The 14,191-nt window shown below is 38.0% G+C and overlaps 1 protein-coding gene across 5 annotated transcripts in view; it reads left to right on the plus strand.

The window, feature by feature from the left end:
* Nucleotides 1–13,903, plus strand: part of ERG (ETS transcription factor ERG) — a 325,494-nt gene extending 311,591 nt beyond the window's left edge. For 3 of the 5 annotated variants that reach the window (XM_077278929.1, XM_077278930.1, XM_077278928.1), the window contains 7 exons: nt 58–261; nt 3,886–3,966; nt 5,371–5,442; nt 6,071–6,130; nt 7,577–7,630; nt 7,892–7,939; nt 10,525–13,903. In XM_077278929.1, coding sequence (XP_077135044.1) covers nt 58–261; nt 3,886–3,966; nt 5,371–5,442; nt 6,071–6,130; nt 7,577–7,630; nt 7,892–7,939; nt 10,525–11,045 — 1,040 coding nt within the window. In that variant the 3' untranslated portion in view covers nt 11,046–13,903. The remainder of the gene's footprint in view (nt 1–57; nt 262–3,885; nt 3,967–5,370; nt 5,443–6,070; nt 6,131–7,576; nt 7,631–7,891; nt 7,940–10,524) is intronic. The other 2 variants (XM_077278931.1, XM_077278932.1) reach the window with 2 other exon arrangements.
* The last annotated feature ends 288 nt before the right edge of the window (nt 13,904–14,191 follow it).

Here is a 14,191-nt window from a genome sequence, read left to right on the forward strand (position 1 = left end):
GTCCATAAAGCATGGCAACGTAAATTAAGATTTTTATTTGTCTGTGTCCCTTTGTAGACCCCACCTTGTGGAGCACAGAGCATGTCCGACAGTGGCTGGAATGGGCAATCAAAGAATATGGACTCCCAGACGTTGACGTGATGCTTTTCCAAAACATTGACGGGAAAGAACTGTGCAAAATGACCAAAGAAGACTTTCAAAGACTCACGTCATGCTACAATGCAGAGATCCTCCTGTCTCATCTTCACTACCTCAGAGAAAGTATGATATCATATTCTATCCAATGACTGCTATTCTTCATTATCTTCAGTGTTCACATTTTTGTTTTCCTTTTGTGCTTTGTTGACATTAATGTTCTTGTTCCATTGGGTTTTCTCAAGATAAGTCAAACCTCCATTACTGTTCTTGCTGTCAGTGATGATAGGAACCTGTCGGAAACTTGATGAACATCATTATAAGTCAATGAGATTAAGAGGATTTGCTTGAAATTGGATCTACCATGGCTCTGTTACTGGAAGCCATTTTGAACATGGCACACGTAGTATGTCTTCCCACTAGCATCACAGTTTCTGTTTATGTTGGAGCCATAAGTGCTGTGATGGATCCATTTTCCAACATCAAAACCAATATTGGCGGACCTCGTTGACCCTCTTACTGATTTCATTGGTGTTCAGATATCTTGGACAAAGGGTTTGGCTCTACAGACTTCACTACTGTTATTGCCAAAATATTGAAAAGCTTGATAGAAATCTTTTTGGAACTCCTGAATGAAATTGTAAACAAAGCACTAATTATTTATAATTTATTAATTCTTAAAGGGTTATCTAATCATAGACAAGTTCAACCCTTTTTCAGTGTCCCCAGTGTGATCGACCGATTTCCTTGGATCTCTTTCATGGTACCCCAAGCAAACATATGATCTTGCAGAGGAAGCTATGGCCAGTCAAGCTCCATTCTGGCTCAGAGAAAAGGGTCCAAGGCCGGGTTCCCTCTTTAAGATGTCCATATTCACTAATTGAGCAGATGGGCAGAGGTTGTCTTCTTTAGATAACTCCCTTAATTTATCTTTAATCTTTTTGAGCCTTTTTTTGAATTGTCAATTTTTATAAATAATCATAAGGGTCATTGTTTTTTTTTTTATTTTATGTCTGTACTATTAAATGGTTGAGGATCTGCATACAAAAATCAATGCATATACCAAACAACTAAAATCAAAAATAATAATCTAAAAAAATGGAAACAATATAATTTAGGAACTTGAACAAAACAATTTTTAGGCAAAAAAAACCAAGAAAGAACATTTTGTGATTTTAATTTATTTTTACGTTTTTTACAGAGGACACAGATGATTTATTGTTTTTTTTTTTAATTATTATTAAAGCCCAAGCAATAATTAATAATAGTCTATTCAAAACATTAAAGATGTACAATTCTGATTTAGACACTATGCACAAAGCAAAGCTATACCCTAAAGCCGGAGTCCAAGTATCGCTATATGCAGCACCGTGACGACATTCTCACATATCATTGTCTATTATATTCAGATGAAATCCAATAGACAAAAACTTAGGTGGCCTTCAAAGGATATTGGAAGGTACAGTACATGTGAAGTGCAGTGGCGTAACTAGAGTCCAATGGGCCCCGGTAGAATTCTAGATCCTGTGAAGACATATGTGTTTGCCCTCTCGTGTAACAATGTCCTCTATCCTGTGACCCTTTCCTCTAATAATATCCCCCATCTTGGCCCCTTCCTGTTATAATGTCCTCCATTCTGGCCCATTCCTATAGTAATGTCCTCCATCCTGGCCCCTTCCTGTTATAATGTTCTCCATCCTGGCCCCTTCCTATAGTAATGTCCTCCATCCTGGCCCCTTCCTGTTATAATGTTCTCCATCCTGGCCCCTTCCTATAGTAATGTCCTCCATCCTGGCCCCTTCCTGTTATAATGTCCCCCATCTTGGCCCCTTCCTGATAATAGGTCCCCCTTCCTGGCCCTTTACTATAATAATGTTCTCCATCCTGCTCCCTTACTATAATAATGTCCTCCATCCTGACCTCTTACTATAATAATGTTCTCCCTCCTGCCCCCTTACTATAATAATTTCCCCCATCCTGGGCCCCTTCCAGTTATATATGTCACCCATCCTGGTATAATGTCCTCCATACTGGGCCCCTTCCTGTAAACTACGACCCTCATCCTGGTATAATGTATCCCATCTTCGGCCCCTTCCAGTAATAATGTCCCTAGTTTGTGACTCTCCTCCAACAAATTTAAAAAAAAAGATTCTACTCATCTTCCCCTGCTCTTGAGCCATGTGGCATCCCCTTGCGCAGCCTGCACAGAAGCCGGGAACGGACTTCAGCCTGCCAGCTGCCATGTGCCCCCGGTGACTTGCACGTTGACGTCAGCTGCCGGCCGCATGTATTGCAGTGCAGGGAGCTGACGGGTCTCTGCTCCACAATACATTTTAGTTTGATACACGTCCACAGACACATATCCAGCTAAAATAGCTGCTGATGTCGGCCGGGTCCCCCTCCCGCACAGGCCCAGTCTCATTACGCCCATGGTGCAGTGGGGTCCACAGATTAATATGGGTGCTGCATTAAAGGGGATCTGACAATACAATCTGCTCACACAGTTAAATAGATCTCTTAGACCTGATGAAGCTGGTGTAATTACACTGAAAATCATTCTCAGTGTGGCTGTAGGATCATATTTGAAAGTTTTCCTGCCTAACGTTAAAATTAGCATTTTAGGAGTCCAGCACTGGCTCCAGCTGGACTCATAAAATGCTCACTTTAATATCAGGAATACGCATGTACAACCATTCTTACAGCGATTTTTTTTTATAGTAATTACACCGGCCTCATCAGCTGTAAGACATTAATTTCAATTCATTCATTAAATTGTGAAATCTGGTGACAGATTTAACCCTTTAAGGCTTTATGCAAAGTACAGTTTATCGAAAATTTTACTAAGGTAGTGCACATAAGCCCCAAAAATATAACAATCGTTTTTTTCTAAAACATTTTTTAAAGAATTTTCAATGGTAATATTATGGATAAATGAAAATCTGGACGTTTTTTAAAGGGGTTTAAATAATGTTTGGCTGGCCAGAAAATCAATCATAATAATCTATAATATTTGATAAAATAATTACAAATACGAGAAAAACGGAAGTATAGATAAAAAGAGAATAAAAAAATGGAAAAAAAGGTGCGGGAAAAAAAAGCTTTGTAAAAAAAGTTATATATTTGATTATTAATACTATTATTATTATTATTGCAAATTTGAACCTTTTTAGATATTATATAAGACTCTTCTCTATAAAATATTTTATGTACAGGTAAAATATTTTCAGATTTCAAACTATGTTAATTATTATATAGTAATGTTTTACTCTCAAAAAATGTTCCTAAAAAAAGATCCTAAACTTTTTTTTTAGCTTAAAGAGATCCTGATGATCACCTGGTCAAAAGTTTCCAGTTTTTGCATTTATTTTTTTGTTCCTGCTGCTCCCCGGAATATTTTCTTTTTTTAACTCTGCAGTACGGTTCCAGAAATACAGGCTTTTTTATTTAGGGCTAATTTTTAAGGTCTTTTACAAGGGTGTGTGGATTACAGGAAGCTCGGAGGCGTGTCTCACAGGATGCTCAAGGGCGTGTCCGCATAATTAACCTGTTAGTCACGCCCTCTTGTAAAATTCTTAAAAATTACCACTAAATAAAAATTCCCATATCTATGGACTCGTATTCAGGGGAGCAGTAGGATTAAAATAAGAGCAATATCTGGCCACTTTTGACCTGGTGACAGGTTTTCTTTAAGGACCTCTTCATTTTTCTTTTTTTTTTTTCAATTTGGTGTTGCTTTGTTTTGTTTTGCAGCTCCTCTTCCACATTTGACTTCAGATGATGTTGATAAGGCCTTACAAAACTCGCCACAATTAATGCATGCTAGAAACACAGGTAATAAATACATTGATAGATCTGCGAGTTGGGTTATCAAATCTATATTGTCCAGCTCTTCTGTCGCATTTCCAATGTCATGAATTCGTTATAATTTTATCCTAATTTTAAGAGAGAATCCATACTAAAAATGTATTTCCCAGACCAAAACAGCACGAGACCTTGCAGTACCATTCCTGACCACTATACTATGTATGGAGCTGTGCCTTTTCTAGTTTGCTACATCCCCTTCAATCACCTGATCGGAGGAGATACTGGAAGTAGGACCCCCATTGATCGGATATTATTGACCTATCTAGAGGATAGGCTGCAGAGTAGAGTGAATCCATTTATAGGACCCTGGTCAGTAGTCCGTAACCACCGCATAGAACCACTGCCAACTGCATTGTGTCTGCTGGAATGGCCAACGCCTCTTCTAAATTGTAGGCCAGGCGCAAAGTCATCATTGCAGCATGACGTCGCTTTGATTCTACTGATCAGAAGAGTGCCAGCAAGTAAATGGATGATCACAGGGCTCTGGAGGATCAACTGATCAGAGTCCTGCAAATAAATTTGCTCCCTATTGGGTCATCAAAATTGAAATCCCAGAAAACCCCCAATTAAAGGAGTTTTTTTGCGATGCCCAAAGTGCCTGGATACATCCTAATTTGTTCTACCTATTGGGGAAAGGAGGCATGGAGGTATACAGATCCACATACACCACGCTGGTTTAGGAAGTATGTACCCCATTTAGCACTTAATATTGGTACTGTTGGATTGGCATTATTCTAATTTCATGGATGCTACTGTTTGTTTGCACGATTAGTAGATAAATAGAAATGCAGACTTGACCCAGTTATTAGACCAGAAATAATTTTTCCAACTCGTGTAAGTAAATCGGGGTAGGAGATATAGCCCCTATAAAAATCGAACTTTTAGTGCTTTAATAGCTGTCTCCCTTCTGCCAAAAATGAATTGTAACCAGCTATGGTGCACCCTGGGTGTGACAAAGTTTCAGTACAGCGTGCTGCCTACTGGCTTGGCATCTCCCACGCCCCTCGCTGGTGATTGGCTTGTCTGAGCCTTCTCTGCAGTCAGCTCTTGTTTCAGGCAAGCCAGAGCCAATCACAAGTGAGGTAGGCGGGGCATGAAAATCCAGTATGCAGAGCAGTGCATAGAGCATCTTGGTCACACTGAGGGTGCACCCAACGCTGTAATTAGAATATTTGATTAAAATTCAGTTTCTTTACAAAGGAGGCAAAGATTACTAAAGGTGCCATTTTATTAGGGGGGATATCCCCTACAAGCTCAAGGGCTTAGTTTATACTGTCAGTTGGGGAGAAGAAACTCCCTTTAACTCATGTAAAGTCATTTACTTGAACCTTTAAGAAGGCGAGTGGCTCATTTTAGTATTGTTTCCTTTAGGAGGTGCAAGTTTTATATTTCCAAACACATCTGTTTACCCAGAAGCAACTCAAAGAATCACAAACAGGCCAGGTATTTATTGCATTTTATATTATACAAAATTATATATATTATACACAAATATATTATTTTTTTATGTTTCTGTTAATATACATCAGGAGACCTGAAAGAATGAAAAATTGAAAAATGGACAATTTTGTTTTCTTTTAATTTTTCTATACCTGGGTCTCATTGTCCTTTATGATTGACTCAAGGCACAAATTGTTGGCAAACCCTTATTTTTGATCTTTACTGGACATTTCCATTGATATTACAGTAGTGTAGGGTACAGGCTTCATTTTTTGGCCAATATATTTCTACTCAGTTGTTAATAATCACCAGAGATCACAATAATCGGGGGAGTGGGTATTAATGTGTTGTATGGGCCGGGGTGTAATTATAATAGGAGCAGGGGTTGCAATCGCACCCAAGCCCTGGAGCCTAAGGGGCCCAAAAAGTCCCCTTTGGCCCATTTGAAAACATTATTACCATTAAACACCTACTATGATGGTTGGGATCCCTGCTAGAGATTTTGCGTTGGAGCCCACGAGCTTCAAATGACACCAAATTACTGTGTATAGGGGCTAACTTTTCGATTTTAGAGGTTGATGGATCCTTTTGGGTAGTAGATTTGTAAAATTATAAATATACCCTTTTACAGATTTAGCCTATGAGCCAAGAAGATCTTCATGGCCAAATCACCCCGCACCCCAGTCTAAAGGTGAGTGGTACTGGCATCTTCACAGTTCACGCCCAGTCGATACAGTTTATGGAACTTTCATCTTGACGATCGAAAGCAAAAGGAGCCTCACCCCTTTGTGATGCCTCGATCGCTATCGATCCCTCTTTCATAAAAGTTAAATGGTTGGGATCAGGGTTCTCTCTATTAAAGGGAACCTGTCACCAGGTTTTTTCTTTGTAATCTGAGAGCAGAGTGATGCAAATTCTCAGTTAACCCCTTCTGCAAACCACTACCAAATTTTTAATAAAACGCAAATACAAAAATTGTTTTTAGCCAAAAATATATGCATTTAAATATGAAGAAAAAAAAACTGTTACCAAAAGTTTATCCTCACTCTAAATGCTTTAAACGGCTGTAGATTACAATCGGTAGCGTCCTCCAGCTTTAGGATCTACACGTTTTTATACACTAGGTCATTCCTTCTGGAGTGATGTCACCGTTGTGATATCTGTTGTCAGCCAATTAGATTTTTCCCCTCTAGTTTTGTTTCGCTAAACCACTTAGGCGGATATTCTGCAGCTGCACACCCCTCCTCTCCCTACTCCTTGTGTAGTATTTTCTGTTTCACACTAGACATATTTACCAAGAGTGTGCAAGCTAGGAAAGAAAGACGCTACTTCCCAATAATAAGATAAGTTTCCTATATATAGACAAACCGCAACACAAATAAAAGGGAATGTTCACGGGGATCAAATGTCATGTGGACTTTAGTGCACATTGTGTGCTAAAATCCGTGTCTAAACCACTGTAAAACTGCTAAATAGAACTGAACTACGTGAATTTTGACCTCCGTTACTGCTGTATAGACTATGCTTATAAAAGGAGATGCTTTGCGATAGAGTTTGATCAAATCGTGTGAGCCCATCTGCCACTGCTGAGGCGACCTCTGTAGATGGGAAAACCTACACCCATGAAAAGTCTTGGAGTGGGAAGTTCTGATTATTGAGGATGCTAACCTCAGGTCATTAGCAGAATGGAGAGCACAGGTAGGGTGGTAGACTGAGACAAGGGATGAGATGTAGGGTGGTGCTGAGCCATGGAGTGCTTTGTGGATGAGGGTAGTAGTTTTGTACTGGATGCTGGATTGGATGGGTAGCCAGTGTAATGACTGGCACAAGGTAGAGGCATCGGTGTAACGGTTGGTGAGGAATATGATCCTGGCTTCAGCATTCAGGACAGATTGGAGCGGGGAGAGTTTGGTAAGAGGGAGGCCGATTAGTAGAGAGTTACAATAGTCCAGACGAGAATGAATAAGAGAAACAGTAAGAGTTTTTGCAGAGTCGAAAGTAACAAAAGGTCGAATTTTAGAAATGTTTTTGAGGTGCAGATACTTTTCCTGGGAGACAGTTTTTCTCCATGTTCCTTAATCTTTAAAGATTATGCAATTTTTGGAGTAAACTGATGGTAAAAATTGATGTCTTTCAGCCTCTCAGCCGCCTTCTGTGGTGCCCAAGACAGAGGACCCCAGGCCACAACTAGGTATGTAGAAACCAAAATCCTAAAAATTCAGCATTGATGGTGATCGTGTCCCTTCAATGGACCCCATATTCCGGTCACATATGAAATATTTCTTAAAGATTCGAAATTAAAAGTATGATAAAAATGAGACCCAAGGAACTCCATTAATTTTTTGCACCTTTTTAGAACTTAATTCTTTTTTTTTTTGGTTTGCTATTGATCATTTCTGAAGACATAATGTATATTACTGTAGCTGTTTATGGTTTCTTTTTATCATTTTAGATCCTTATCAGATCCTCGGGCCAACAAGCAGCCGACTTGCAAATCCAGGTAAAAAACAAAACAAAAAAAAACCCATTGTGGGTCTAATTTATCAAAACTGTCTAAATTGGATGTTGTAGAATAGCTTACGTATAATATGTATGCCCGATGTTAATTGTGGATCACCAGATAACTTTTTAAGCCTATTATCTATTTTATAAGAAAAAAAATAAATAAATTTGTAATTTTTCTAAAAAAAAATTTAAGTGCAGCTTATTTTTTAACGATCATATTCGGTATACTTATTGTAAATTTGTACGCGAAAGTTAAAGTAAACGGAACAAACAAAATAGAAAAAAAACAAGTTTTATAGAGTTTCTTTTCATCATGCATTCAATCAACATAAAAAAATGGTAAAAAAATCTTATCAATTTGGGTTTAAATTACATTTATCCTAAAATCAACAAATTTACTCACAAAAAAAAACCTTCAGATATAGACTATACAAAAACTAACAAAAAAAACTATGCCCCAAAATGTAGGTCTTGGGTTCCTCTTGGTTCTCACTGAAGATAGACCTTTATTTTAGAGTCTTACAGGACATTCCTCATATAAATTAAAGGGTTATTTTCCATTCTTCAGATGTGGGTATTGACATTTAGTTCTTGTAATCACAAGCAATTTTGCAATTTACTGCTTATTAAAATTTTCAGCCGTTACAGAGATATTAATACTTTTCTTTTATTTGCAGTTTGTTGCCTTGGAAACAGACCACCGATGCTACACATTTGAACATGGGCAGTATTTACAAGCTCTTTTCTATTGAGCTTGTCGTACTGCTTTGAAACTGGCCAGGATTAATGGAGAGCGCTATTACTTTCTAATCTTCGCCTGCTTACAAGCAAAACAGCAGAAGTGGTCGGTCTCCAAGGCAACATGCTGTAAATAAAAGTCTTAATATCTCAAGAACAGCTGGAAATTTTAATAAGCCGTAAATTGCAAAAATGCTTGTTTCTGAATGTATTATCCAACAATACCCATGTATGAAGATGGATGAGAACAACCCTTTAAGTGTTTACATATATATATAGATATATAAGGCATATAGATAGATATAAATAAATAAAATGGTGTCTCAAAAAATCTAAAACTCTTGTAAATATATAAATCCTTAGTCAGCTATGCATACAGGAAAAAATAAAACAAGTAACGGATGGGGCAAAGTATAGAGATGTGGGAAAAAAATTAGGTTTTGACAGTATCGATTTTCCTTGAAGAGGAAGAGACTAGTGGAGTTTTGCAATGCTCCATGGGAAAATTATACAAATCAGCTCTCTACCAAAAGTTTGTTTTCTTTACATCTACAGAAGCTAAAAATATAAAAAAAATTAACTAACATTAATGTGATCACCTCTAATCTATGGATAATACTGGATGGGTCACTGGGTACTTCTCACAAAAGAAAGATCTTTCTTACGTGACCTTAGACGCCCTTGAGTTGAAGACCCCCGAGGGTCTGAAAAAAACCCGTATTATCTGCATTAAAAGACTTTTATTAACTGCAGTATTGAAGATTTCTATTAGAAGCAATAAATATATTCAATGTGCTGATACGCGGCAGTCGCTAATTTACATCAGATGGAACTTTAACCTGATATGACAACTTGAAAGGAGCTGGTATTTCGTAAAGCGAAACCAGCTGTCATCTGCGCGTGATTAACCGAGATTAAGAGAGTCCAGCTGATTGCTTAACTCTTCTGCTCGCCATCGCTATTGTCAGGCGTCACCCATCTACTCATATACGTATCGTTTTTCCATTTATCGGTAGACATGCTTTAATTCCTTAAATGGGGTGTGCATATTTTTGCATCCATTTTTAATTGCTCCACTGCATCAAAAATAAAAAATAAAGAGACTTTTCAAATAGCCTTGATGAAAAATCTCCGACCGTTTTGTGTATACATCTCCTATCCGGACTACAAAAATTAGTATTACAGTTGTCCACCTATCTACTCAATACTTTCTTGCCCAACACGATGGGCTTGGCATCTTCACGGGTGTCTTTAGGTTATTCCCATCTTTAGAACTTATCATCTATTCTGTGGAAGGTGATAACTCGCTGATTGATTGGGTCTGACCATTGGATCCCCAACCGATCCCGAGAATGGTTCTCCGTAAAGCCTCGTATATGAAGCAGTGGTCAGGCATGCTCACCACCGCTCCATCTTTTTTCTAGAGCCGAACAGTGCTCAACTTTTTTTTCGGTAGTCCCTTAGAGATTGGATGGAGTGTTGGTGCGCATGGTCGGCCACCACTCCATTCAGACGAGGCTTTACAGAGACCCGTTCTCAAGATCGGTTGGGGATCCAATGGTCGGTCCCAATCAATTAGCTTAATTAACAGTTGGACCCTCAATAATCAGCAAGTTATCACCTTTCCACACGAGACACAAAATCTGCTTGGCAGATCATGTGTCTTGAGGAATCGCTGTTATGGAGGGCACCATCAGCACTCTTGCCTTTGCCACGGTTCCACTGTGGGCCAGTCCAAGCCTGATTATATGATATTATATGAGTTTTGGGGTGGGTCAGGAATGTTATATCCCAGTACTAATATTTTTCTTTTCCCTTATTATTCCACCATGGTCTTTTTAGGAAGTGGTCAAATCCAACTATGGCAGTTCCTCCTAGAACTTCTTTCTGATAGTTCTAACTCTAACTGTATTACTTGGGAGGGAACCAATGGCGAATTTAAGATGACGGACCCAGATGAGGTGGCCAGACGTTGGGGCGAAAGAAAAAGCAAACCCAACATGAACTACGACAAGCTGAGCCGTGCACTCCGTTACTACTATGACAAGAACATTATGACTAAAGTCCATGGCAAGCGCTATGCCTACAAATTTGACTTTCACGGTATCGCCCAAGCTCTTCAGCCTCATCCACCAGAGTCCTCAATGTACAAATACCCTTCTGAACTTCCGTACATGGGCACTTACCATGCCCACCCACAAAAGATGAACTTTGTTGCTCCCCATCCACCAACTCTTCCTGTGACATCATCCAGTTTTTTTGCAGCTCCAAACCCCTACTGGAATTCACCACCTGGAAGTATCTATGCTAACAGCCGACTTCCAGCTAGCCATATGGCGTCTCATCTTGCAAATTACTACTAATTTTTTTCAATTTGGGAAAAAAAAATCACTGTGGATTATAATTTTCAAACGACTCTGAAAGGAGATTATAATGTGTTACCTGTGCCAAACGGAGGTTGGCCACATAAAGATACATTGTAGAGATTAGCAATGAAGACAGTTTTACTAACGAAGTTCACATGCTAATGATGTAATATATGACGACATCGGAGCATTGGACCAATATGAATTTTGGGCTTTCGTAGTGGAGGCCTTTGAATAAATGACCCAAAACAATAGTTTCAAAAACTGTATAAAACAAAAAAACACAGGGACTACCAGCATACAAAGAAACTACCTGTATTTAAAAGATGAACACACGACAATAACTCAATATCATGGCTACAATTTTGGTAAAATTTTCACTCGATGGGGAAAAAAAAGGAACTGTTGGAATAACTGTGAAGACTTCATACATTCCTTGATGTATCCAAAAGATTGATTGAGCCATTATGGAGGACCTAAAGAAAGTGATCGGAAGGAAGCATAAAGGCTAGAAGGTTTTCATAATAGAAGGAAAAACGGAATGTAAAGAAAGAAAAACATTTTTAAAACAGGATGATGGTGGACCCAAAGCTATATGACGAACTAACAAATTATTTTATGACTTGCTTGAGAGATTTTTATCAGTATTATATTTTACTACGACCAGTGTTATTGAAGAAGACCTCTTATATCCATAAAAAAAAGAAAAATTAGATGATGATAATGAAACGGTGTAAATTCGAATAGTTATCTTTAATGACTTAAAACTGGAATTATCTGATATTTAAAGGAAAATGCAGGACCTAATTTGTTTGTATAGTATACTACACCCTACAGTTTCAGTACAGATGCCATGGCTGATGTAAATGAAGGAATTTTTTATTTTTTTTTCAAAAATATACACGTATATACCATTTTCTTGGGCCAAGTAGGTTCCTATTACTATTCATATAGAAATGCAGAATTTTGATAAAAGTTTTTGATACTGTTAATGGATGCTGTACTACAGTTGCTCGACATAGGCAACATCTATAAAATTTAACACGGCACTGATGATTTAAGCAAATTGGTGAAACGCCATAGAGGCCCTTTTCCAGTTTCACTGCCAGTGCTCTCAGGGTGAAATTTATACTCAATGCTTTATTTTAGTAAAGGGAGATTTGGTTGAATATAAGCGAAGCTCCTTTATGTTTTACAATCAGAATTCTATGGTTTTGGGGGTTTATTTTTAAACTTTTTATGAGCAGTTGCCAGTTTTATTTGAGTCGCGAACGCTGTGCGCTCGTCAGGTTGAAGTATACAAGTCAATGGTATTTTTCATTTTTATATAATTATATGTAACTTATGCATTTATACACTACGAGTTGAGCTCGGCCAACCAAAGAACACAAAGAAAGGGAACGTTTAAAAAGAAAAAAAAAAATGACAAAAACATTGTGGCCTTGGATTTAAACTCTGTATGCTTAATGTTTACAGTATGACGTTAGTACTTAGGATGAACTTTGTATGCAATACAATAAGCTTGGCCTAGCATGGCAGACCAGATTTAGATAGTAGTTTGCATTTTTCTTTTTACCTTTTATTTTCATATCTGACCAACCTCAATTCTCTTAAAAGTGTATCTGTGGAATTTTCAATCACAATTGGTACTTTACGACCCTCCTGAAAACGTACAAGAAACTGGAAATCAATGCTTTGTGTCTCACATTGTAAATATCTGCCAAGAAATGTTGTAATTTTGAATAGCCAGAAATGATAAACGTTCTTCAACGAGGCAAATTTTTCCCCGATTTGATTAATTATTTCTTCTGGGATACAACCAATCCTTGAGCATCTCACATAATAGGTCAGTAGTGGATTATGGATTATGATCTACTGATCTATTGTGGTTGGTAAAACTTTCCATCCCAATACCAATTTTTGTGCCTCCAATTTTAGATACAATTTACGAGCAAGAAGAACTTAGAGCCAACAAAGGTGATGTCCCAACTGGACAAGCTCTTCTCAGAATGAAAGCGCTCTGTGCTAACCCTGTGCCATCAACTATTTTTGCTGATGGTCAATGCAAAAAGTCACTTATTCAGATGTGACCACCTGGTTTGTCCCCTGTTTTTCAGAACACGTCAGTAGATCCTCCTGGTTCACCTAAGAATATAGTTCCTTCTCACTCTGTTGAGTCCTCCTCACTCATTTTGAATCTTCTCAACTTACGACTTATCACCAATGCGACCAAAGAATCGGGCTTGTTGAAATCAACACTCCCGATCCCTCTTTTTCCAAAACATCTACCAGTTATGGGCAGTCAGGAGGCCTCCAAACTTATCAGGTCATTGATTGGTCATGTGGAAATCAAATAGTCCAACTCGCTTCATGTAGACAGCGCTAGATGGACAACCTGACACTATGGCCCCAATTCATCATACAGTTTTTACCAGAATTATAATGTAAAACTGAAATGTTACAGTCGCTCAAACTTTTTTTTATTTGGCGCCAAATTCCTGAACCATCTTTTGAAGAATTTGGTGCAGAAACCATCAGCGAATACTACAAGCCAAAAAAAAGAAAAGTCAATTCAATAAATCACAAATGGTGAACTGAGCCAAATGTCTATGTGTAGATTTACACAAAGTAGGGGACCAGGAGGATCATCGGCAGGTTATACTGTATCTATACAGCGGGTCAGAAAATGTAAGTAGGACTTGCTTGTAAAAATTATTTTAGCAGGTGCAATTTATACCAATCTATTTATTTTGGTTTCACAATTAATTTTGCAAGTAGGAGAGGTACCAAATAAAACCTTACAATAATGATTGTGCCCCTAGTAGATAGATTTAATACAGGAGGACACTATAGAGGAATATGAGGAAAATATATATAATTATTAGATTATAATGAAGTGATACAAAATTGAAATTGATAACTCAATGCCATTGATGATAAACAGGGGACAATTTTCGTCTTAAAAACAGACTTTTTCTTACTAGCACTTAAAAAGAAGTATTTAAAGGTTCATTCCTATTATCACTCATGGGATCTCATGTGTGAATCACCCCTTTAAGCTAAACTTTTTAATGGGATGTGTCACTGCTGAGACCTCCAGTGATCAAATGTGATCAGGAATTCAGCAGCAAGCGTTTAATTTC

Source organism: Ranitomeya variabilis (genome assembly GCF_051348905.1).
Source record: "Ranitomeya variabilis isolate aRanVar5 chromosome 1 unlocalized genomic scaffold, aRanVar5.hap1 SUPER_1_unloc_1, whole genome shotgun sequence".
Taxonomy (NCBI): Eukaryota; Metazoa; Chordata; class Amphibia; order Anura; family Dendrobatidae; genus Ranitomeya; species Ranitomeya variabilis.